The sequence below is a fragment of the Pempheris klunzingeri genome, chromosome 17 (assembly GCF_042242105.1).
Source record: "Pempheris klunzingeri isolate RE-2024b chromosome 17, fPemKlu1.hap1, whole genome shotgun sequence".
Taxonomy (NCBI): domain Eukaryota; kingdom Metazoa; phylum Chordata; class Actinopteri; order Acropomatiformes; family Pempheridae; genus Pempheris; species Pempheris klunzingeri.
The window spans coordinates 12,034,551-12,058,668 of NC_092028.1; the positions used below are offsets into that span (position 1 = coordinate 12,034,551).

The 24,118-nt window shown below is 42.0% G+C and overlaps 2 protein-coding genes across 2 annotated transcripts; one reads left to right on the plus strand and one right to left on the minus strand.

The window, feature by feature from the left end:
• Positions 1 to 4,913: 4,913 nt before the first annotated feature.
• On the minus strand, positions 4,914 to 9,146 carry desi1a (desumoylating isopeptidase 1a). Its single transcript, XM_070848191.1, has 6 exons — positions 8,987 to 9,146; positions 8,491 to 8,512; positions 7,876 to 7,945; positions 6,443 to 6,552; positions 6,169 to 6,291; positions 4,914 to 5,671 (listed from the first exon to the last, which is right to left on the minus strand). The coding sequence occupies exons 1-6, from the start codon at positions 9,075 to 9,077 to the stop codon at positions 5,581 to 5,583; spliced, it is 507 nt and encodes a 168-aa protein (XP_070704292.1). The 5' UTR covers positions 9,078 to 9,146; the 3' UTR covers positions 4,914 to 5,580.
• A 620-nt stretch (positions 9,147 to 9,766) lies between these two features.
• flii (FLII actin remodeling protein) lies at positions 9,767 to 23,435 on the plus strand. The gene is made up of 31 exons (XM_070847757.1): positions 9,767 to 9,867; positions 11,017 to 11,127; positions 11,974 to 12,045; positions 12,224 to 12,304; positions 12,517 to 12,764; positions 12,899 to 13,002; positions 13,207 to 13,382; positions 13,669 to 13,826; positions 14,024 to 14,108; positions 14,941 to 15,088; positions 15,223 to 15,353; positions 15,464 to 15,571; positions 15,699 to 15,803; positions 15,980 to 16,159; positions 16,298 to 16,380; positions 16,589 to 16,663; positions 16,864 to 16,947; positions 17,096 to 17,267; positions 17,529 to 17,636; positions 17,731 to 17,922; positions 18,245 to 18,343; positions 18,496 to 18,585; positions 18,684 to 18,823; positions 19,130 to 19,352; positions 19,456 to 19,610; positions 19,713 to 19,773; positions 19,895 to 20,023; positions 20,974 to 21,080; positions 21,244 to 21,349; positions 21,449 to 21,514; positions 21,616 to 23,435. The coding sequence occupies exons 1-31, from the start codon at positions 9,805 to 9,807 to the stop codon at positions 21,748 to 21,750; spliced, it is 3,795 nt and encodes a 1,264-aa protein (XP_070703858.1). The 5' UTR covers positions 9,767 to 9,804; the 3' UTR covers positions 21,751 to 23,435.
• Positions 23,436 to 24,118: the final 683 nt, after the last annotated feature.

The window sequence follows — 24,118 nt, forward strand, 5'->3', positions numbered from 1 at the left end:
AATTTAGGAGCTTTTGCAGTGCAGCGTTTTCCAAGCATGCAGATATGTAAATGAGATAAGGGGATGTCGTCCTGTAAAGCACCAGATGCAGGAAACATGGCGAATCGTAGATTTTTCAGCTACCCAAAACTAAGAACCTGACACTCTGCTACTGTGCAGTAGCAAACATTAATTATTCCTTCCTTAAAAGTGGCTGGGTAACCTTCAAAAATGGTACATGAATCCCTTAATTATGCCTATCAGTGCTAAATGAAGCATCTAGCTGTAAGGATGTAGTTCTCCCGGCATAATATTCAGAAGAGCTTAGAAAAAATGCAGCTTTTAAACACTAACCTGTTAAAAGCATCCCCATTTCTCTGTCTCTCACTTTCTTCCGCAGACACATCAGCACACACACACACACACACACACACAATTTGAGGAGGCTGTTGTGTAGCATTTTCCAGAAACACAAACCAGGATCTCTTGATGGAACTGGAGCTGCTGTTCAGACTCACGCTATTTTCGCTGTCACTGTTTCTTTAATATGTTGGCCAGGCTAGCGGTTATGGCTCCATGGATGGCAATGCCGGTCTGTTGGTTGGCAGCCATCTCAACATTTACTGGATTTACTGGATACATCTCTCAGATCCCCTGACGTTTCCTCTTGTGCCACCACAAGGTTGGCATTTTTAAGTGGAATTCCTCAGTAAAAATTAGATGGTTTGCTATAAAATCTCGGTCATCATCTCTGCTAGGCCTAAGCCTGGAGGGAATCATGTGTTTGGTTGTATGTGTGCATCTGATTCTCAGCGGTTAATCCCTAAAAATGTTGAACCAATCAGCCATATATTTTTCATGCACATTTGTGTCTGTCTGCTGCCCGACCTCAAATGGTTGCAGGGGTTCACAGTTTTTGAAAAACCAATGTTATTGACTGTTTTATACCATCACCTCAGGTCTTTCTGTGTGGAGTTGGCTTGTTCTCCCCGTGCCTGCGTGGGTTCTCTCCGGGTGCTCCGGCTTCCTCCCACAGTCCAGAGACATCCAGGTCAGGTTAATCGGTGACTCTAAATTGCCCATAGGTGTGTGAGTGTGAGCGTAAATGGTTGTCTGTCTCTATGTGTTGGCCCTGTGATTGGACCCTGACAGATAAGCGGTATAGATAATGGATGGATGGATGGATAATGATATGTCAGTGCACCTACAGCCAGTGAGGATTGCAGCGCAGTGCATTTGTGTTTTCTCTGGTCATATAGGACCAATTTCAAAAATATTTGCAACTGCCTATTACATTGGCAGTGCAGTTTTATGAAAAGACCATCTCTCCAGTAATGGAATACTTCTTTAAAGTCATGGAATTGCATTCAATCCCTCAAATGTTACATCCACGCTTTACTCATTTCTACTGTTATATTTAACTAACTTTGCTCGGCTTCTAACACTCAAACTGTTTTACATGACAAGTAACAGAATTTTGTGCCACAGCTAAAAGAGACCCTATAGGAAGGGAAGCCAAGTCACCCCTGCATGTCATGGAAGGATTTGTCACCACAGCAGGAGGGTCAGTGTGACTCACTGGGTTTTGTCACAGAGGTACTGCCATGCTAACAACTTTGGCCAGCTTCACAGTACCCTTGTCGGAGAGAAGGTTAACGTTTGTCAAACGTCACATGGACACTCATAATTGTGCTACTAACCGCGCTGATTCAGCTACTCAGCCGCAGGGAGCAAGGACAGGCTAGGTCTGTCTGCATTTATTATCCACTCTCTCTTAGGAGGGGCGCTGATCTAAAGGCCACGGGCCAAGTCTGCTTCACATCTGTCTGCACAACAGTTTTGCTGCGCGGTGACATATCCACCATCTGATGCCTTCTTTGACATCTTGATTGATACCACAGAGTTTAGCTGACACAATGACAGCACAGTATGTACAGACAAGCTCTGGTTTATTTGGCCATTCATTGAATTTCGGTGATTGTTGTGAACTCGTGTCATGTGTTAAATGGCCTGGAAATCTGCTTATCCACATTAGAAGAAGTTGGTTTTTAAGGAAAGTAAAGTGAAAAATAGAAGATTTAAGGCCATGTTACACTGCCAGCATGATGAATGTCTTTCCATTATACTGTCACACTGAGCTTCATGACTTTTCTTTTTTGTCACTATCAAAAACCGCAGAGGTATGACTTTCAGTGTATTTACCTTTCTTAATAACCTTTTGTTTTTTCCCCAGAGAGCACAAAGTTTTGCTGAGCATTCACTTAACTCAAAACACATTCACACTCTAGTGGTTGAAGGTTGTTCAGGACAACATCAGTCACTCATTGCTGGTTAGTGGTCGTATGGAGAATACTGAAACTGCAACCTCCTGCTCAGAAGCCACCTCTGTCCTGGAGGTGCATCTCTGGCTAGAGACAGAGCAACACTGTCTCTTTGTGGATGCTCAAAGAACTGCAATAAGGCTTTTGGCAAGCATGGGTGACATTCTAATTTAAAGTGGGCCAATCTCTATGTCACTACTTGGAGATATTTGCCTGAGAAAGACCTGTTTGCTGAAACATTATATGAGTACATGAGTACCATGATTGTGCAGATACTCCTTGCATTGCAATTTAATCTTTTTGTTATCCAGCACCTATCCAACATCCCATTGAGGTTTTGTAGGTGTGACTATGACAACTGGAACTTAAATTCCATTCGACCTCTTTTTCTTTCTTCTGTTGATTTTACAGTTAAACCATCAAAGTTTTCACCAGGACCTCAGCATCTCACGTTTCATTTTTTTTTAAAACTGTACTCATATTGTGATCCTTACAATTCAATTCCAAAAAGGTTTTCATGCAAATTAGACTGTTGTTATATTTCTAATCATGAGTCATGCAAAAAAGTAGCACTTCAAAAAACATTGAAAAACAGCAGAGATCCTGAAATTTGCAGTCAATGGCTTTATATGTAGATAGAATTACAAAAAAAACAAATGCACAAACAATATTCATAAACATATCTACCATAGTTAGATGACTTAAATAGGGAATAATATCCAAGACTATCTGTTGCAATTTCACATTACAGGTAGCAGCCAGCAGCAACATATATCAGAGCAACAAAGGATGACTTGTGCAGTAATACATTGCAGTGGTCTGGTTAGCATGTGTGTTAGTTGGTTAGCAGAAGGCAAAATAACAGAACCCAGATTCACCTGAGCTTTTCAAGCCTCTTAAAGGGGAATTTAACTAAAAGCAGCCAAATATACTTAACAAATGTCTTAACAGGTAAAGTTTTTGAAAAATATAGTTTTGAAATGTCTGCACAATGTTTCTGTGCAGACGCAGTGGAGAGAAAAGTGCCTAATGGTGGTGACTGCTTGGAAGGTAAAATGTGTGTGAGGTTTATTTATTGCATGAGAACACAATGAAGTTAATGCTGGTTTAATCGCTCTTTGAGATTTCCTGTTTTTTTTGTTTTTTTTTACTGTGCTTCTTTCATCCTTCACTCTGTTCAGGCTCATGAGGTTCAATATGGTTCATGTGTGGTAACACTGTCTTAATCAGATAAACCCTAAAACATGTGATCTACACCTTTAAAAATAAGACAGCTATGTGTTCTCTCTGATGGCAGCGATTATATGTTGTGAGTATTACTGCATCCAGATGTTGTTTAATCTGGAATATTTTCAACTGCTTACATTTCCTGCAGACTTTCATGTGTTGTGAATATTAGTAAGTTGAGGGTTACTTACTACTTCTAACCCCTTTGACCTCATTTGTTTGTGTATGTGTAAGATTTCTGGACCTTCTTACAGCAAACTGTAATCAGGTTCTGAATGCAGACTGCACTGGAAGTTACCATCTGAGCGAAAATACAAAAACCATTTCAACTCCCGACTATGTGACTGAAGCCAAGCAGAGGGAAAATGAAGGCACAGAGGTGTGTTGTAGATCAAACACACTCTGGTGGCTGTTAAAGGACTCAAGCAGTTTGTTATTAAGTTGACAGTACAGGACATTGCCCTGCGTATGGTCACCTTTACATTAAAAAAAATAATAAACTGAATGTGCAGTTGCTCAGAATTACCCACATGGCAAATAGAACGTGTGCATTTCATAAACTTGTGTAACAAAATGCTTCTATGATTAGCATCTACCTGTGGAGCTGTTAACACAGGCCAAGAGGCACAACGCATATCATATAGCCGGGCTGTGGTGCAGTTCACTTTCAGTTATATCAGAGAGTTGATTTAATACCAAAAAAAAAGATTCTTGGTTCCATGAAAACTGTTTTTTGTTGTCAAAAACCATTTAAAAAAGGACCTGGATTGTCTGGAAAATGATTTTAACATCACTTTGTTTCGTCCCACTTTTATAATCGACTGCCATTAACAAATGTCAACAGGGCTTTATTTTTATATACATATGGATAACTGAATATACAATGAACTGATCCCAGTCCTGCTATGAAGACACACAGTCAACTCTAATCTTACAACCCCAGTGCTAAGTTAGGCATCGATCACCTGCTGTATGTCATATCACAAATCATGTGATAAATGGAATGATAATTTAAGGTACAGTTAGTAGGCAGCCACAGAGGAGTTAATAAATCCAATGGAGACAGTCAAGATAAATATTACAGGCATAAAAGGATTACTGATGGGAAATTAAGTACAGGCTACCGAATAACAAAACAGTAAAACAAATCATAAAAGTGCAAAATTAGAATATGATTGACATTAAAAGACTCTCCAAGATTCAACTCTTGTTTTCCATCAACCAGCATCCATTGAATTAAATATATTAAAGATATCTATGCAAAAGTGTGCACTCAGATTAAATTCATTGCAGCCAGCAGCAGATGAGTCTGTCAGTGGTGAAAAAAAAAGACTGATAAACTATAATCTTTATTAAATAAACAATGGAATACCATTGGTTGAATACCAAATGGTTTCCAACTTGAATAAAAGTAGAGGAGCATTTTGTACCTTAGTACAAAAGCTGAAGCAGTAAATGAGCTGGATTCACTAATGTGAAAGAGGTATTTCAATGTTGTATATGGTTTGATTACAGCTATCAGATAAATGTAGAGGAGTAAAAAGTTCAATACTTCTATGTTGTGGAGCAAAAAACATGAATTAAGCTAAAGTAAGTTGCAGCGCCCCACATCTAAGTATATTTTTTTTACATTTTACTTAATATAAATATTCAATTAGATATCTGATATTTCACTGATGTATTTCTAAGAAGGCCACATTCATCAAAGTCAGCTTTTAGTATAGGAAAGTAACTGTTTTGATATCTGGCTCTGCTGGTAAACCCCAAAATCCACTTGTTTTTTTAAATCAGTACATTAAATTAGATTCCCAACCCTGTGAGTTCCCCCTTAAAAGTTTTCATAACCCAACTAGGTTTTAAGGAAATACTTACATTTAAATTATGAATTTTAAGGATTTACTGGTCAGCAGTCAGTTACAGCTCCTGCCATTGTGTAATTTCTTTTTTTTTTTTTTAAGAAAGAAGGAAAAAAAGAAAAGAGAGACTTCCCGCTGACTGACTACAATGGAAGTGACCTTGTGAACACTCTGTGACTCTGCTGCTCTCTCTCTGGTTAGATGTTTCTTCCCCCGTTGATGACGTTACCTCCTGGAGGGGCGATGTGGATGGAGTCCAGAATGGGCCGCAGTATCTGGCCAAACGGTCTGGAGATGGAAGGAAGAGATTTGATTCAACATTTTAAACTGAATCATAGCACAATAACTGCATAGTTTTTCAGGCTTAAACCACACATTTACACCCTATTCCTCTGTTTTCATGTTTTACATTAAGTCTTTCCATTTAAGGTATTCCATTTCATTGGTCTCACAATTGTAACTTTAATACATCCACCCAGCAGCTACCATATAAATTGTGTGTCTCATAATTTTCACAGTAGTAGCTAGGGCTGCCTGTTTTCTCCTAGATGCAGCAGAGTCACACTGAATTTGCAGCAGCACTTGTGTCTGCCATATGACCAGTCATGTGGCGGCTAAAAAGAGATCAAAAGCACAAGTCCCTCTAGTGCCCGGTATAAAAACTCATCTAAGCGCTGCAGCACGTCAACTTTTCAGCTCACTTGTTAGGTTTGAGATCTGTGCAACTCGATTCAAGGCTGCGTGGCGCCTTGTGTTGAAACTGGCAGACTGAGCTGCAGACTCACGTGGAGAGGACTTCAGATGGAAGGTCGGTGATGTAGGAGGGGATGTGCTTGCCAGTCAGGAACTGAGCCACCTCGTTGGTGAAGGTGTTGCAGTTGTGCTCGAACAGACGATACCTGTCACCTCTGCACCAGCAAAAGGATAGAAGAGAGTTAATGCGTCAAATAGCAGCTTTCATGCATCGTGGCCAGTCAGTCACAAGTATAGAATTTATTGCATCTGCTTTTAAACATTATATTTTCTGTATGAGGAAGATAAGGTTAACGGCTACTCGACCTGTATGTGCTTTCTCCCAGGGAAGAGAGGTAATCCATGAAGATCTCCTCAGACACTTCAGTCTCCCCCAGCTCTACCACAGTGTCTGGAGGACCGAGCATTGTGCCGCCCTGACAAACACACAGCAGACAGACTGAAAAATGTCTCACAAAGTTTACACATTATATTTGAGCTACTGAGAAGAGTCAATGGTGTTTTATTGGTCCAGTAGTTACTGTCTCTGAAGAAGTGGGAAGGAACTTTGCTACACACATAAATTTCAGAAGTCTGAGGATGAACTGAACTTGATTTTCAAAGATGAATTCGTAGCACTTTAATCTCAACACCCTCTGTGATCATGCATTGCAATCAAGTAGCTTCAGGGGTGGAAAAAATCTCCAAATAGCATTTTTTCTTTGTTAGGGCGTTCCTCCGATTTGTGTGGATAATTGCTGAAAGCTAGATTACATCAAGGGAAGACAATGGCAGCACAGTTGGAACAGTGTCTGACTGCAGAAAAAATGTTCAGCTATCTAAAACATCAGATTTTATCAGTCCCTCTGAATTACAGTGCGACAGTGGTTTTTCCGCCATTTTGCACAATTATGTAGAAAGACGTTAATCTCGGGGAGGCTAATTTACCAGTTTCTGCCTGTTCTAGTTTAGCATATTTATTATTTTATATAATTCTTGAAAAGACCAAAATCAACTGTGCATTCATCCTGCAAACAAGTTTTCATCAGTGTAGCCAAAACCTGTTATATCTTACTCCTCTCTGCCCATTAAAACACAATGAGCCATACTGTCGCACTGTGTGACAGGTTCCTTCATTACAGTGAACATGGGCACTGTAGTTTACTTTGATCCAACCCCACATACACTGTCCTGCTGCCCGAACGCACCAATTATGTATTAATCCATGGCTGGAAACAGTGCTTAATACAAAAAAAAAAAAACCTATTTACTCTTGTTTGATTGATGTTTGATAAAAACTACATTACCCAGCTGGTTTTTATTTTTTTTAAATGAAACAACAGTATGTATTTGTAACACAGAAAGGGAAAGAAGTTGGTGGTTTTGGTTTTTTGATGCAGTTTGTAAACAAGAAAACATCTTTAAAAAAACGCCAGCCTCGTCCTTTAAAAAGTAGTCTGGGAATTACAGAAAATCACTGAGGCAGATTTTAAAACGCCATCACAAATTTGGCAATGAAAGAGCACGCTGATTTCTCATTCGGTGGTATGCCTAGAGGCTTTTATAACTGGAAACATCTCAAAGCAATGAACTAGAAACCTGATATTGTGATAGTCTTCCACATGACAGCATTTTAATACGGCTCCTGTAAACATACAGCTCGTATTAATTTTAGGGATTTTGTTTTAGCAGAACTGTACTTTATGAGTTGATGAGACAAGTGAAGCAGCAATGAATGAGTCTTCTTGTTACAGACTCACCGGTGAACAGCTGGAGATTCCCTCCCCTCCGAAGAAGAACTCATCACCGTATGCCACTATAGCCGTGTGCCTGGAAGAAGGGCACAAAATTATCACGGGGTAAATTCGGGTCAGGATCACAGAAGATTAGCCAATTTTAGCCAATTTCATCTATTTTATCTTGCAACCCACTGCCTCTTTTCTAAATAACTAGTTGGCAAACCAAATAACTCAGATGTTGCTAACATCTGAATAAATAATGCACTTCAACAGATAAATCCAAACTTGATTAATGTGTTATTTTGTGATAAAGTGTCGCAACTCACTTTTATCCTATAACTCCCCCTTTCTACTTTTCATGAATGACTTTAGGCCAAATTCAGAACAAACAAATAAAAACATCCCGCACCACGAAATAGAACACTGACAAAAACAGCTACTGGCATTGTGTCTAATTATGTCCCTATGTCTTAGAAGGGATTTTTCAATGCCTATTCTGTGTGCTTTGGGACCAGAAATGGGTCACTGGCCTACAGCTGCTGGATCCACACATTACAATGTTTTTATGAGTCAGGAGGTCTGACTTTTGGGTCTAAGGCAAGCCAGCTGTCAGAATAGCAGAAAGAAGATTCATACCAGATTCCATCCAGTTGCTTTCCTGCAAGAAAAGGGGGGGGGAAAACAGTGAGAAGGAGGAGGTGGCTCTGCACAAAGTAAAGCACTTTTGGTTGACAAATCCTACTGAGGACCTTTGACCCATTCCTTAGGATGAAGGCTCATAAAATCAATCCCGCTTTAGAGTATAATAGCAAAATAAAAGACTAAAACATAAACTACACTACACCGGATATTCAGATGTTTCTATGTCACGAAATTAATTTGCAAGAGAATGTGGAGACTTTATTTACGAAATGATGAATGTATGAATTGTATGGTAGAAATAAAAAGTTGAAATAATAAACAACTAGACCTTGACAGCTCAGTCATATATCAGCACACTGCTATGTAATAACGACATAAAAGAGACATTACAAGGCAAGCCAGAGAAGGCATCCCCACCCGGTATTTGTTATTAGTTATCACTTATTTGTCCCCAAGGCCAGGCTGCATCGGATTTTTCATCTGTACTCACCTAACATGATGGGACTGAGGCTGCGGGCCATTCCTCTCGATAGATCGTAAATATATAGTTGCACATTGTATCGCGTAGTACTCTTATCCATAGTGAAAAGTCCAAAATAGCTATTTTATTTTGCTGATGGCAGGCTAGGCTAGGTACATTTAATGGCACAGCTGAGTGGGAGGGTCTATGACTGATGTCATCGCGTCTAAAAATACGTTCAATCTTGCTTTCAAAATAAAAGCTTTACGAGAGCGGTACATACAGTACACAGCGAGCTTTCTTGAGAAAAAGCTTTATTTTGAAATAAAAGTGTGTCTTTTCCGGTATCACCCTCGTTATCTCTATATGACTTGACACAATCTGCAACAACAGATTCCTCGGTTTTCTTGTTGCAAGTGTGCGATTAAAGAGATTTTCACGAAGAAATCGACAGCTCGATATCCCTTAAACTGCCTCAGACAAAAGTCCTGAGACTGTAATCTTGTCATAATAAGGCCCCACACCGGTAGAAGATGAAAAAAGGGGGACACAAGCTGTCGTCAAAGCTTTTAAATATCGCAGCTGATCGACCAGCAAGACCTTATTCCAAAGTGGGACACCCACACGTCCGTATATGTGTTGTAGTCTCTGGTGACCACTGGATGGCGCAGTACAAACACGATTATAACTTTCCGAAGCACGGGGGGGCGGTAATGCACCTCAAACGGTGCTTGTCGATTGTAAATTAAAAATCAAAAGAAGAAGAATAGTCTGCCAGCCACAGCCCTCCCTGCTGCTGCTAGACCAAAATAGACAGTTGAGGGCTGAGCAGCTGATATCTACCAGAAATGGCTGCCACCGGAGTTCTTCCCTTCATAAGGGGGGTAGACCTCAGTGGAAACGACTTCAAAGTAAGGATTTAAACCAATATTCGTTGATTTTATATCTGTGGCTGTCTAGCGGCTAAAATCTGTTTAGCTAGCCAACTACTGCTAATCCAACTTCTAGACAACACACGGCTAAAAGCTAAAGCTCGCTATAACACTAGCTTAGCTTAACGTTGCTAGCATTGGGCGTTAGCCAGTTGTCAGATGTTTGACATGGACAAAGTGGCCGTCTAATCCCATCCACAAGCGTCTTGCTTTGTGGTTAACATATTTCTGTTTATGGGAATGGGTTTGTTAAGGTTTCGTATTTACTTTGCTAACTCTTAGGTTATTCTGGGTAGTTTGTGATAACGCAGGTCTCATTTCCTACGTCAAGTTAGCTCGGCTAATTTAGCTTAACTGTTAGCTAACTTTGGCTGTCTGGGTCAGAAGCACAAGCTTAGAAAAAATGTCAGCGTTATCAGTGTTGAAGTTAGGTGGTGCTCCCACCGCTAGAAAATAGCGTTAGCTAGCTCAGAGTTTGTCCAGAGGCAGCAGCCACACAGTGTCGGCATACTTGTGGGTTTTTGACTCGCTTTAGGAGGCTGGAAAAGCAGTGACAGCTGGGCTCACCCGGCATGTACTGACAGGACTATTTGTGTACTTAAAGCTAGCTACCATGTTAGTCCGAAAGTGGCACAAATAAGCGGGCGTAATGACTTCTTGTATGTGTTAGTTAACGATGATTCAAATCTAATCTGAGTCAGTGTAGGGTGACATAATTTCCTTTGCCAAATTGCGACCTAAATCATAACGACTTTAAACTGTTTTCTTGTTAGGTTTTATTTTAATCCTGACTGTAAAGGATGATGTAGGCTAAACATCACAGCTGGCCGGATGTCTATTACATTTAGTTAGTCATGTAGCTGATTTGTAAATGACTGAAGTTTTTGAGCTGTCACACAATGACAGTAGACCGAAGCTCTACATCTGGTTTTGGTAACATTTAAGGTGTTTTACAGACAATGCTAGCTGGGATTTATTTACCAACTCCCACTCACAATTTAACACTGACATACTGGAAAACATACTGCCTATTCATAGATAGTCAGAAGTATGTACTAGTATTGTACTGATGTCAGAAGTCATTCTCTCTCTGTGTCTCCCACCTCTCTTCCCTGTCTGTCTTCCCAGGGTGGATATTTCCCAGAGCACGTCAAGTGTATGAGCAGCCTGCGATGGCTGAAACTGAACAGGACGGGACTGTGTTACCTCCCAGAGGAGCTGGGGTCTCTGCAGAAGCTGGTAAAGACATTCAGGGCCCTTTGCTGGTTATTAGCTTGCCCTCACATCTCTAGATGTGGAGGCATTCATTCATAACGTTAGTGCTGCTGTTCTGTTCTCTAACCAGTTTTGGTAATAATGAATGGACTCTCTTGTTCTTGATGTGATTATTCTGTGTTTACCATTATCACAGTGGCAATGGTAATGTGTTATTATTGTAACAGTAACGGTGTTAATAGTAACAGTGGTAAATGTATAAGTCATAGGTTAGTATTTTCATCACGCTTTGTGTGCTAATGTGTACTATATCAATGTATGTTTACCCAATTTAGCGTTATAGGTATTATTATGAGCATCTATTCTTGCATTGTTGATAGCAGTGATATTAATTGCTGTCAAAGCATACCAAAGTTTTAAACTTGATGTGTGCGGAACAGAGGATATCAAGTAAGCAGATTGGTGCAATTCACTTCTGAAACCTCACCTGATTAAGAACACGCACAACCCTACCTTAATCCTCAAGATGTTTTGAAAGGATTGTCTAATCTAAGCCCCCAAAGTTGCATTCAACAGGTCATGGTGAAAACATTATCCATGCAAACTCTTGCCAGGTGTATGTAAATAAGATTAGTCTGTTATCATGTCTAGGAGCCACAGTGTCTGGGATGTGTTTATCTTAAATCTGCTTTGATTTTATCCTGTTTGCAGTTAAATAATTCTACTTAGAGACGACTGGGTAGTAGTGCAAGAGGTACATTTCACAGCAGTGACCTTTTTGGGTTTATTTATGGGATTGAAGATTATTATGTTTTGTTTGTGCAGTGCACTGTGTACTTGTAATCCAAACCTCAATTTTTCCTCCTTTAGGAGCATCTTTCAGTGAGTCACAACAGCCTGACCACCTTACATGGAGAACTGTCCAGCTTACCAAATTTACGGGTAACTGAAACCCACACATGCAAAAAGATACACAATAAATACATGCAGATTTCTTTGTAAATTACCTACGAAGCCATAAGCAACAACAATGCTTTAACAAGTTCACATGGGTTATCTGGTCTGTTTTTACTTGTACCAATTATGATAGTGTCCTAAATGTGTTTCACTGTGTGTGCAGGCGGTGGTAGCCAGAGCCAACAACTTGAAAAACTCTGGAGTCCCAGATGACATCTTTCAGCTAGATGACCTCTCTGTGCTGGTACATTATTATTTCACACAGTCCCCACCACTCTGCTTATCACAGACTTTTTTACAGTCTACCCACACTTTCGGCAACACATTGCTTCATTTCCTTCTTTTTTTTCTGGTCCACTGCCTCTTATGAACTTCCCAGAAATAACTGGCTTGCAGACAGTTTTTTCACTAAAAACAGTATCATGTTTTTCTCACGGTTCCCTACTTCTCCTTCAGGACCTTAGCTACAATCAGCTGACAGAGATCCCCAGAGACCTGGAGAACAGCAGGAACATGCTGGTGCTGAATCTGAGCCACAACAGCATCGACTCCATCCCCAACCAGCTGTTCATCAACCTGACAGATTTGCTGTATCTGGACCTGAGCGACAACAAGCTGGACAGCCTGCCACCCCAGATGAGACGTCTGGTTCACCTGCAAACGCTCATACTGAACAACAACCCACTGATGCATGCCCAATTGCGGTAAGAAGACATGGTTTTGTTTCTGTACCGTTACTTCCCAACTTTTCCTAGGTTTTGTGTTACATGCAAGTGGTACATTCATTTTTTTTAAAAAACAGAAATATGCTGACCTTTATGTCTTTGTGTCTGAGCAGCCAGCTGCCAGCCATGGTGGCATTACAGACTCTCCACCTGAGGAACACCCAGAGGACCCAGAGCAACATGCCCACCAGCCTGGAGGGTCTGACACATTTAGCAGGTAACACACACACACATACCACTTTCTTGTTTTTTCCAGACCACTCATTTGGGGACATGGCACAGTTCCATTCTTACTTTTACCTCTTGGCATTCATCTGTGGTACATTTTTCGTAGATGGTTCACTTTGTGTATATCCTCATATTCTCTGTTTGCGGCATCATAGTGCTATTACAAACATATGCTCCCTCCTGTGCCTCCCAGATGTTGACCTGTCATGTAACGACCTGACTCGGGTGCCGGAGTGCCTCTATTCACTGGGCAGTTTGAAGAGACTCAACCTAAGCAGTAATCAGATCTCAGAACTGTCCCTCTGCATCGACCAGTGGACTCAGCTGGAGACGCTCAACCTGAGCCGCAACCAGCTCACCTCACTGCCTGTAAGGACAATAATGATTACTCTTCTCTCTCCAGGAGCCACTCTTTTTTTTTTTTTATTACCAATGTTTAGAAAGTTGTGTAGCTGGAGTGCAATATTAAACCTGGGCTAATAAACCAAAGCTATCTGGAGAAATATGTGAATTTCCATGAACTAACCTTTAACAAGCAAAGTGGTTGACTGTGTGATTTGTTAATCTGATTTACTAGATTTACTTCGATGCATTTCACTGTATAATATCTATAATGTGTAACATTTAATGTTTGTGTGTGCGTGTTTCCATCCAGTCCGCAATTTGTAAGCTGTCCAAGCTGAAGAAGCTTTACGTAAACTCCAACAAACTGGACTTTGACGGGGTTCCACCAGGCGTTGGCAAACTGTCCAGCCTCACTGAGTTCATGGCCGCGAACAACAACCTGGAACTTATCCCCGAGGGACTCTGCCGGTGAGCATACACACAAACACACACGCTGATTGAGAGTGTTCCTAAAAGGCTAGGTGATTATGAAGAACAAGTTCATCTTACACAGCCAAACTCAACAGCTATGCAGAAATGTATTGGTTATGACAATTCATCTATAGATGCATTTTATCATCACACAAGAATATGAGGTCATGTGAATATGTTGTGTTGTTGTCTAGGTGTGGTAAGCTGAAGAAGCTGGTGCTGAATAAAAACCGCCTGGTAACACTACCTGAAGCCATCCACTTCTTGACTGACTTAGAGGTACAACACTCACCACACTGAACTCTGACAACACTGGACTCAAACAGCCTTTATATTGTATTATTAATTATATTATAGTAATATGAGTAAGAGCTTTAAAGTGATCTGGTGGTAACCTCCGTCATGACTGAAAAACAAGGTTAGGAATTTAAATTAAATTAAAGCTGCAAGCAGCGTTGGAGGGCCCTCGCACCTCCGTGCACGTCGTGGCGTGCGGCGGCTCCATCCTGTTGCTGGACTCCGACCCTTCCACGCGATAAAACAGGGATTTTACCGAACATCAGTGCTTCTCTTCTACAGCTGACTCAATCAGTGAGTTTGTTTATGTCATTGTGTTACTTTGATGCTTTTAATGGTTAGTTTGGATCCAAAGAAATATTTATATAGCACACAACAACACAAACATACTAACCGAATGAGGCAGCAGCAGAGCAGCAGCTTCCTGTGTTCTGTGTGGTAAAATCCCTGTTTTTGTGAATGTAGTCTGGTGTGTGTGCAGAGAGCGATATAACGGCTGCTTGTGGTTAAACCAAAAGGATCTTCCAGGTCTCTCTCTGTAGGGATCCTTTCCATGATGCTGTCACACACTTGGAATAACACTCTGAGCCTGTCAGTGGATCAAACAAGCACTTTTAGTGGACCTACTGTGATCAGGTGCAGTTGGCAGTCGACTGAGGCAAACTGGACCAATTGAGCAACTGGGCTGCAGTGAAACGAGGAAAGCTTCAGTGTGACTGCAGGATTAGTTGGTTCTGTCATGAGGAAACTAGCTGGACCGCTTGGTGCTCGGGCCCTAATTAATTTCCTTTAAATGAATTTAATCTTTTTGTAGATGTTGGATGTGCGCGAGAACCCCAACCTGGTGATGCCTCCTAAACCAGTCGACAGAGCAGCCGAGTGGTACAACATTGACTTCTCCCTGCAGAACCAGCTCCGGCTGGCCGGAGCCTCGCCTGCTACTGTAGCTGCTGCTGGAGGAGGTGTGTGTGGAACTGTGGAAAACTTGGCACATGAATATATTTTTGTTTTGCCTTTTTTTTTCTTCTACCGTCGATCCAGCTTGTGTATTTTCTTGAGGAGGCTTAAATCTGCATGTGTGTGTGCATGTGTCCAGGAGCCAGCCCCAGAGATCCCCTGGCGAGGAAGATGAGGCTAAGGAGAAGGAAGGACTGTTCTCAGGACGATCAGGCAAAGCAGGTGCTGAAGGGCATGAGTGATGTCGCACAGGAGAAGAAAAACTTGGAGGTGAGGAAAAAGAAAAGAAAGACGCTTGGCTATGCAGGTCACAGGGAGACTGATAAACACAATAGGGATGATTTACATTTTATTTACCAATAAATCTGATGATTTTGCAGGAGAACGGGGATTTGAAATATGGTGACTTAAAGATTCGGCGCTGGGACAAGAGTCTAGAGAAACCACAGCTGGACTACTCCGAGTTCTTTATTGAGGATGTGGGGCAGGTAATCTATTTATCTGTGCGTGTGTGTGTGCACGTGCTCTCACCTTTCCCAGCTACAACCAACCAGAGTCCATGTGTTATAAAAGTGTTCAGTATAGATACTCACAGTATCTCGTCTGCTCCTACAGGTTCCCGGTGTAACCGTGTGGCAGATAGAGAACTTTATTCCCACCCAAGTGGACGAAGCTTTCCATGGCAAATTCTATGAGGCTGATAGCTACATCATCCTCAAGGTAACACATCAAATCCACCATCATATACAGAAGATAAGCAGCAGCAAAAATGGATAAATGGATAAAATAAAATGGATTAATTGAACAAAACAGATTATTATCCTTTTGGCCAGAGCCTCCGCCCTTGTCCCTGTATTGTTCTCATCTTTCCCACGTTCTTCTTTTTGCGATTGTAGACCTTCCTGGATGACAACGGCGCGTTGAACTGGGAGATCTACTACTGGATCGGCCAGGAGGCCACTCTGGACAAGAAGGCCGGCTCTGCCATCCACGCTGTCAATCTCAGGAACTTCCTTGGAGCTGAGTGCAGGACGATACGGGAAGAGATGGGAGACGAGAGCGAGGAGTTCAGCGCCGTATGTAGAAAACGCTCTGCACATACATCAGCATGCATACAGAGATATACACATAAATAAGTGACTAACCTTTATACCTGTGTGAATTGTCAACTGTGTGCTATAAATGACAGTTTTTGTCTTTGTCCTTGTGTGCAGGTGTTTAACAATGAGATCTCCTACATTGAGGGAGGAACAGCCAGCGGATTCTACACCGTGGAGGACACAAACTATTCTATCAGGTAGGCTGGAAGGAACTTTTTTAGGAAATGCATCAATTTGTTTTCTTTATCTCTTCTAAGTCGACTCAAATCTCTTATATTCTTTATCTCTGACTTTTAGAACAGAAAAAAGTGGAGTCTGAATGATTTTCTCAGCTTTTTGCACATTGAGCTATTATTAATTGAGAATTATGCAACGTGAACTACTGTGTCTGTTTGGTTTTATCAGGTTGTACAGAGTTTACGGCAAGAAAAACATCAGACTGGAGTCTGTACCGGTGAAGGCCTCCTCCCTCGACCCCCGGTAACTCTCACACACCCTCCCTACCACATAACACACGTAGTTTGCTACACCCTCCATTAAAAAATGTAATCACTGCACCTATTCTATGCCTGCAGTTGATTCGTTGCTAATTTTTTCCTGCTGCTATTTGATATATTCTGTGTCTCATTCAGTCTGTGGGGTGGTGTGTCCATAACATCCTGTCTTTCTCCTTTTGGTAGCTATGTCTTCCTGTTGGACACGGGGCTGGAGATCTTCGTCTGGAGAGGAGCCAGCGCTACCCTCAGCGGCACCACAAAGGCCAGGTAAGACACAAAGCGAGTGCGGACGCAAACTTTTCTGCCGCTTTTGCAAATCCACATTAAAGACACAATTAATCAAAGAAACAACTTGTTGCTGAGTCCAGCCTGTTAATTGTAGTGAATTGCTAAGTGCAGTGATTCCATTTTTCAGGTTATTTGCAGAAAAGATAAACAAGAATGAGCGAAAGGGGAAGGCGGAGATCACAACCCTCCTACAGAACCAGGAGCCTCCGGGGTTCTGGGAGGTACTGGGAGGACAACCTGAGGAGATTAAGAAACACGTACCAGATGACTTCTCTCCTGTCAGACCTAAACTATACAAGGTAAGTCTTTTTACCAGCCTTTATACATACCCCTCTCTGTAACTGAGCATGAGAATGCTGCTCATTGTGGACTGCAGGAGAAATGTACGTGTAATATCAAGGTTAGTGTAGGTGTAATGCACATTGATCAGTGTTGTAGAAGGTGTAGCACAGGCTTGAAATCAGGTGTTAATTGTAACTGCTAAAAATCATGCTAACAAAATGGCTTTGCTGAACTGGAAACCTTAATTCACTGATGCTTTCTTTACCGTTACCCTGTAGGTGGGCTTGGGTCTGGGCTACCTGGAGCTGCCACAGATTAACTACAAGCTGTCAGTTGAGCACAAAGACCATAAGATCAAACTGGACACCCTGCCGGAGCTGAGACTGGTATGTTTATCTGCTGCATACCTGTGTCGTCTCACTAGCCCAATTTTCTCTTCACCTCTTTTTCACTCCTCCACATTTCCATCCCTCTCATCAGCTGCAGTCTTTGCTGGACACAAAGTGTGTGTACATCCTGGACTGCTGGTCCGACGTGTTTATCTGGATCGGGAGGAAGTCTCCGCGTCTCGTCCGAGCTGCCGCCTTAAAACTGGGTCAGGAGATCTGCTCCATGCTGCACCGGCCCAAACACGCCTGCGTCACCCGCAATCTGGAGGGCACAGAGTGCCAGGTAACCCTTCCCACCGCTAAATACTGCTGCTGTAAACTGGAACTCTCAGAAATAAATTGGTGCACACACAGAAACAAGGAGCACAAGGTGCACAATTCTGCAGGAAGGAAGAAAAGATAAAGTGTAATACTGGTGTTTAAATAATTTATTTTAAACCAATAGAAATACATTTGAAAATATGAAGCACTGCCTACATGATGTTGTTGTGCATATCAATTCTATTGCAATGGTAAGCAAACTGTAAAAAGCTATTATGAAGTCTCATATTTTACACAGTTCAGTACAGTAAATTTTAATCTTCATTCCTCCTCCTCTTCCTCAGGTGTTTAAGTCCAAGTTTAAGAACTGGGATGATGTGTTAAAGGTGGACTACACCAGAGCAGCTGAGACTGTACAGCAGACAGACAACCTGCAGGGCAAGGTCAGTCGTGTGTGTGTGTGTGTGTGTGTGTGTGTGTGTGTTTAAAAAAAGTGTAAATGTTATATGTAGTTATGTACTTTAATAGCAGACCGAACTTGATTGAACCGTGTCTTGTTAGCGCAGCAAGCATTTATCTGTGTCTTCTCTCCCAGGTGAAGAAGGACGCAGAGAAAAGGGACCAGATGAAAGCCGACCTCACGGCTCTCTTCCTCCCCAGGCAGCCAGCCATGCCGCTTACTGAGGTAACGGCACACGCGTTGCCGTTATTGATTCCCTTCACGCTCAATAAAAGCAAAATCTTTAAGCCTCTGCTTTTTACATATGCGTCTTTGCTGTCTAGGCTGAGCAGCTGATGGAGGAGTGGAATGAGGACCTGGATGGCATGGAGGGATTCGTGTTGGAGGGAAAGAAGTTTGCTCGGCTACCTGAGGAGGAGTTTGGCCACTTCCACACTCAGGACTGCTACGTCTTCCTCTGCAGGTAGGGATGTGTGTGACTGTGCACCGACGTCCGGGATTAAGCAGAGGTGAAAATGTTGTGCTTGACCTCAATTCACTTAAAATGTTGGGGTTTTTTTGTATTTGAGATGAAAAGACTGAAGTTGCTTTATATTATCTATATACAGAAATGGACAGTTTACAGGGTGTCCTTCCCTCAACCGTCGTGCTTTTAGGTCTCATAAGATGTTTATGCATTCAAACATGGAAGAGAAATAACTCCATCAGCTTGATAATGTTCCGTCAAAGTGAGTTATTGTCTTACTCTAATCTCACTCTGCCCTCTTAGGTACTGGGTGCCCGTAGAGTACGAAGACGAGGAGAAGGAGAAGAAGGAGGGCGAAGGTGGGGGGGAAGGAGGACAAGCAGAGGAGGAGGACAAACAGCCCGAGGAGGACTTCCAGTGTGTTGTGTACTTCTGGCAGGGCAGGCAGGCCTCCAACATGGGCTGGCTCACCTTCACCTTCTCCCTGCAGAAGAAGTTTGAGAGTCTTTTCCCTGGAAAGCTGAAGGTACTGGGGCAGAGTCGTACTGTCAGCATCTTTTTGCTCATCATATGTGCTCCAATCAGAGTACAAGCCCGTGGTTTTTACAACACTGTGCCGAACTGTTTAGGTGGTGCGTATGACCCAGCAGCAGGAGAACCTCAAGTTCCTGTCCCATTTCAAGAGGAAGTTCATCATCCACAAAGGGAAGAGGAAACAGAAGAATGACTCTGTTCAGCCCTCCCTCTACCACATACGCACCAATGGCAGCGCACTTTGCACCAGGTACGCACAGTACAATTATCACTGACTGTCACAAGCACTCACTCATCTGTGTCCTCCAGACAAGGTTTGACAGTTTTTCTTACCTTCTAATCTCTCTCTTAGGACCATCCAGATTGGAACAGATTCCAGCAACTTGAACTCAGAATTTTGCTTCATTCTCAAGGTTGTGATATATGTCTTACAAAAATAACAAATAATTTGTATCAAACCCACTAGAGATTATCTCCTAGACCAAGAAAACTCCTTTGGTTTGGTTTCTGTCTAACTGCATACGTCCTTTGCAGGTACCATTTGAGAGCACAGACAATCAGGGCATCGTTTACACCTGGGTGGGCAGAGCCGCCGACCCTGACGAAGCCAAACTGGCCGAGGACATCATGAACAGCATGTTCGATGACACATACAGCAAACAGGTAAACGTGCACGCACACACGTCTTAGTAGGAATGTTCTATCCCTACGTTCATTTCTATTAGTTTTTCACAGTCAGCCTGCGTGTAACTTGAAATATTCAGTGAACTCTGTCAAGTATAAATTCCCCTCACACTCTGCAGCTGACACTTCAGCTGCTTTCATCTCTTAAAGCCCATATAGTGTTTTTGTCTGACAGATAAGTGCTGGGATGAAGCGCTCTTGCAGTGAGAGAAAATAAGGGTGCAATTTGATGCTGTCGCAATTCAGTGTCCGGCTGATCTGCTCTAATCTAACAAATGGGCTTCACTGACTCTGTGATAACACTTTCTCCTCCATTTCCTTTGTTACCAGGTTGTCAAGTCCTGCTATATGATTGGTTACTTGAAAGGGAGTAATAGCAGTGACACCTGCACCTCTATGAAAAGTTGAAAAGAGGTTTTCAACCAAAAGGGCATGTGGCGGTTGCACAAAAAAGTCGGAGCAATCTGGGAAGGAAAAAAAAAAAAGGACACTGGGTGCAGCTGTTTTCCTCTAAGCACCACAGCTGACACTTTCAGCTCAGTTCATCACACTTTAACAGTTTTATTTCCTCTAAGTTCGTCAACTTCACTCCGCAGTTACACTTAATTCAGTCTTTACATGGAACACATAACACATTTTCAGCTTTGAGCAAACTTGAAGGTTGTTCAGAAAACGCATTCCTTTTCTACTTGGTTTTTAATTCTCAGTGCAGCTCGAATTACACCAAAACATCGCTGTAATCTAAAAATCTCCCTGATGAGCACCCCTAAAAGAAATGTGAAGTATTTGCACTAATGAAGAGAGACGGCAAAGGCTGAACTCTGAAACGCCCGTAAAACTTTTTTTTTTTTTTTTTTTTTTTAAATGTCTCAACAAGATTTTGCCTGAAAGTATATTCTGTTAAACTGACCAATGAATTTGTATCCTAGGTGATTAATGAGGGGGAGGAGCCAGAGAACTTCTTCTGGGTGGGGATTGGCTCTCAGAAGCAGTACGATGAAGATGCAGATTATATGAAATTTGCTCGACTCTTCAGGTGAGTGAACGTTATGTTTTACAAAGATCTGCTTCTATCACTTTGCCGCTCATCTGTCTGTATCCATCTTCCCTCTCTCATATCCGCTCCTTTCTGTCCGACGTTCACTTCCCCACAATTTATTGCTCTTCCCCCTCTGCCTCTCCCTCCTTCCTTCCCCCAGGTGTTCGAACGAGAAGGGTTATTTCTCCGTGTCAGAGAAGTGCTCAGACTTCTGTCAGGATGACTTGGCTGATGATGACATCATGTTGCTGGACAACGGAAAAGAGGTAACAACCGCTCAAAGATTTGATTTTCTACAGTGGAATTTGTTACATTTTCGGGATGTCATTCATGACCGTGTTGTCGTTTTTCTAATTTTCGCTCAGGTGTACATGTGGGTCGGTACTCAGACCAGCCAGGTGGAGATCAAACTCAGCCTTAAAGCCTGCCAGGTGAGTGAGAAACTGCAGTTTGTGTGCTTTTTTTTTTTTTTTTTATTAATTTTTTTGGGGTATACATGTGTAGTCATGTCCTCTTCCTGCTCCCTCTCCAGGTTTACATCCAGCACATGCGCTCCAAGGACACCGAACAACCCAGGAAGCTGCGACTGGTGCGAAAGGGAAACGAGCCGCACTGCTTCATACGCTGCTTCCACGCCTGGGGAGCTTTCAAAACTCCCCCCTCATAGACGGGGACGCTCACGCTCGCGCACAGAAACGCTCACAAATGAATCCAATTTAATCGCTGCCATGCAATTTTCTACCAGTGAGGAGATGACGATGCCTATGCCTCTCCCAGCTTTACCCTGAGCTCTGATTCGCTCCCCTGCTGTTCAAACAGCCTCCTGACCGACACGTTCAGTCAGTCTGCCTACAAACACAGAACAAAGCTGGACAGATTTCAGTCCAGCGTCCTAAATCAGTGAAAGTTCTCCTGGTTAAGAAGCTGTTACTTGTCTGTTGCACAAATCGCAAAATATCCCTTTTTTTTATTAGCAGAAAGTCTGAATACAGTTGTTAACTGAAAGAAGAGTTATGTTTTGAGATAAAAAAAGAGGTGTACAGAGGCTTTATAAAAACCCAAAGGGAGGTGAATCCCCGAACATATCGATCTGTTGTGCTGCTTCCACGTGGCTCGTGCTGCATGGTCAATAGTTTTCAGTGGAGGAGTTCTAAGCGCTCATTACTGTAGGAGTCACTCCGCCATGCTTAGTGCCATTTTGACATAAGACCTGTATTTGTCACATACACAGTTATACACAGTACAATGTGCTGTGTTATGTTCTATGTTTGCGCAGCTCGTTTGAAGCAGTCCAAGGCAGATAAGTCGATTTTACAGTTTGTACTGTTTTTTGTTTTTTTTCTCCATCATTGAGGGACTGATCAGAAAACAGCACTATTATTGTTTTGTTTTTTCTGAGGAATGTTGGTTTATACATATTTTTTTGTTTCGTGGATTATACATGTTGTATCTGTGTGTCTGCCCCACGCGCCTTCATCCAATTGGGGACGGCCCCCCTCCCACAGTCTGTCTGGTCGCTGCGCTCGCCTCCTCTAACTTGTCAGCTGACAGGGTTTTTCATGTCGAGACGCTTTGGACAGTCGTTTGATTTGCCACGTGAAAGTTACAGTTACATTTGTTTGGCCAAAGAAGTCCTGGGAGCAAGTTAGAGATGGTGAGCCAGAGCCTCGTTGTATGTTCAAGTTTAAGGACAGATGTTCCAATGTGCAATCAGTAGAATCCAGGAGATACTAAAAGTAATACTGTACTCCACTTGTCAAAATGTTTATTTTCTTGCTTTTCAAGAGCAGAAAAGCTGAGGAGGTTCTTTCCAAACTTGAGTGAAGTCATTTTTGAAAAAGGAAATGTAGGATGTTTAAAGTCCTCCAGGGATAAGAATTGGACGCTGCTTTCTTTTTCAAACGTGTTTCTCGTCTTTATTTGCTCATTTTAATGGGAGATATTTTGCACCATTTGAGAGGCATATCTTAAATAAATGTAGTGACTTCTGATTGCACTGATCTCAGGTCAGCCGCCTGGTTAACAGGAGCTATGATCCGTTAAACCTGTCCCAGATCAGTGCCTCCAGGGTCAGCGTTGTGAGCACAGAACTGCTGCCTGTGATCATGTGACCTGTATAGTCGGCAGGCATTGGTCCAAGCAAAATATCTATATTCTCAAATGGCTGCGACTACCATCGTTTTCTTTCTACTTTATTCTCTGGGGTGAATAGTACGCCTGGTAGTGCGTCTGAGTCCTACACACACACACACACACGTGTTAGTGTGTATATGAATATGTGCACATGCTCCTGATGCCACCTGCAGATGCTTTATTTATGTATTTTATATAAAAATAAAATGTCACATAACACTTCAGTCATCTGACCTTTTTTCTCATGTACATCATTTTACATTTAAAGGTCCTGAACACTCACGTGGGTGTTTTGGTCAGACTTGTGAGGCAAATATTCAATAGAAAATTTCTTGGACCAGTGACGTCCTGCAGCTGCAGCCACAGGCAAGAAATGGTACAACAAAACAGCGATATTTAATTAATTTTTTTTTTTGGTTTATTTTTGAGTTACATAAATGAAATTGAACAATAAGGTTTGGAAGCGTTTGGAAGCAGATTTTGTCACATTCAGAGCGAGCTGTTAAGATTACTGGCTGCTGGCAGTCGCTCCACATTTAGTCACCTGAGTCGCATCAGTTTGAGCTGAAGACAACCAGATTGAAAATTAACACAAAGGTGTAGAGGGTCTCAAAAATTATGTAATAAATATTTTATCTTCATTATACACACACGATTCTATAGGACACAAATTCAACCAAATTGTATCAACTGTTACCCTTCATGAGTGATGGATAAGATCTACATTATTTGGCAAGAAAGTGAGAGTAAACATATCCAAATATGTTCATGTATTTTGTAGTGGTAACCGCGGATTGAAAAAAGGCTCCATTCAGATCTAAATAAGCATGAACAGTCCTGCTGAACTTTCGGTCACCATTTTACACTCAAAACAAAAAATGTCTTGATTTGCATTTGGTGTA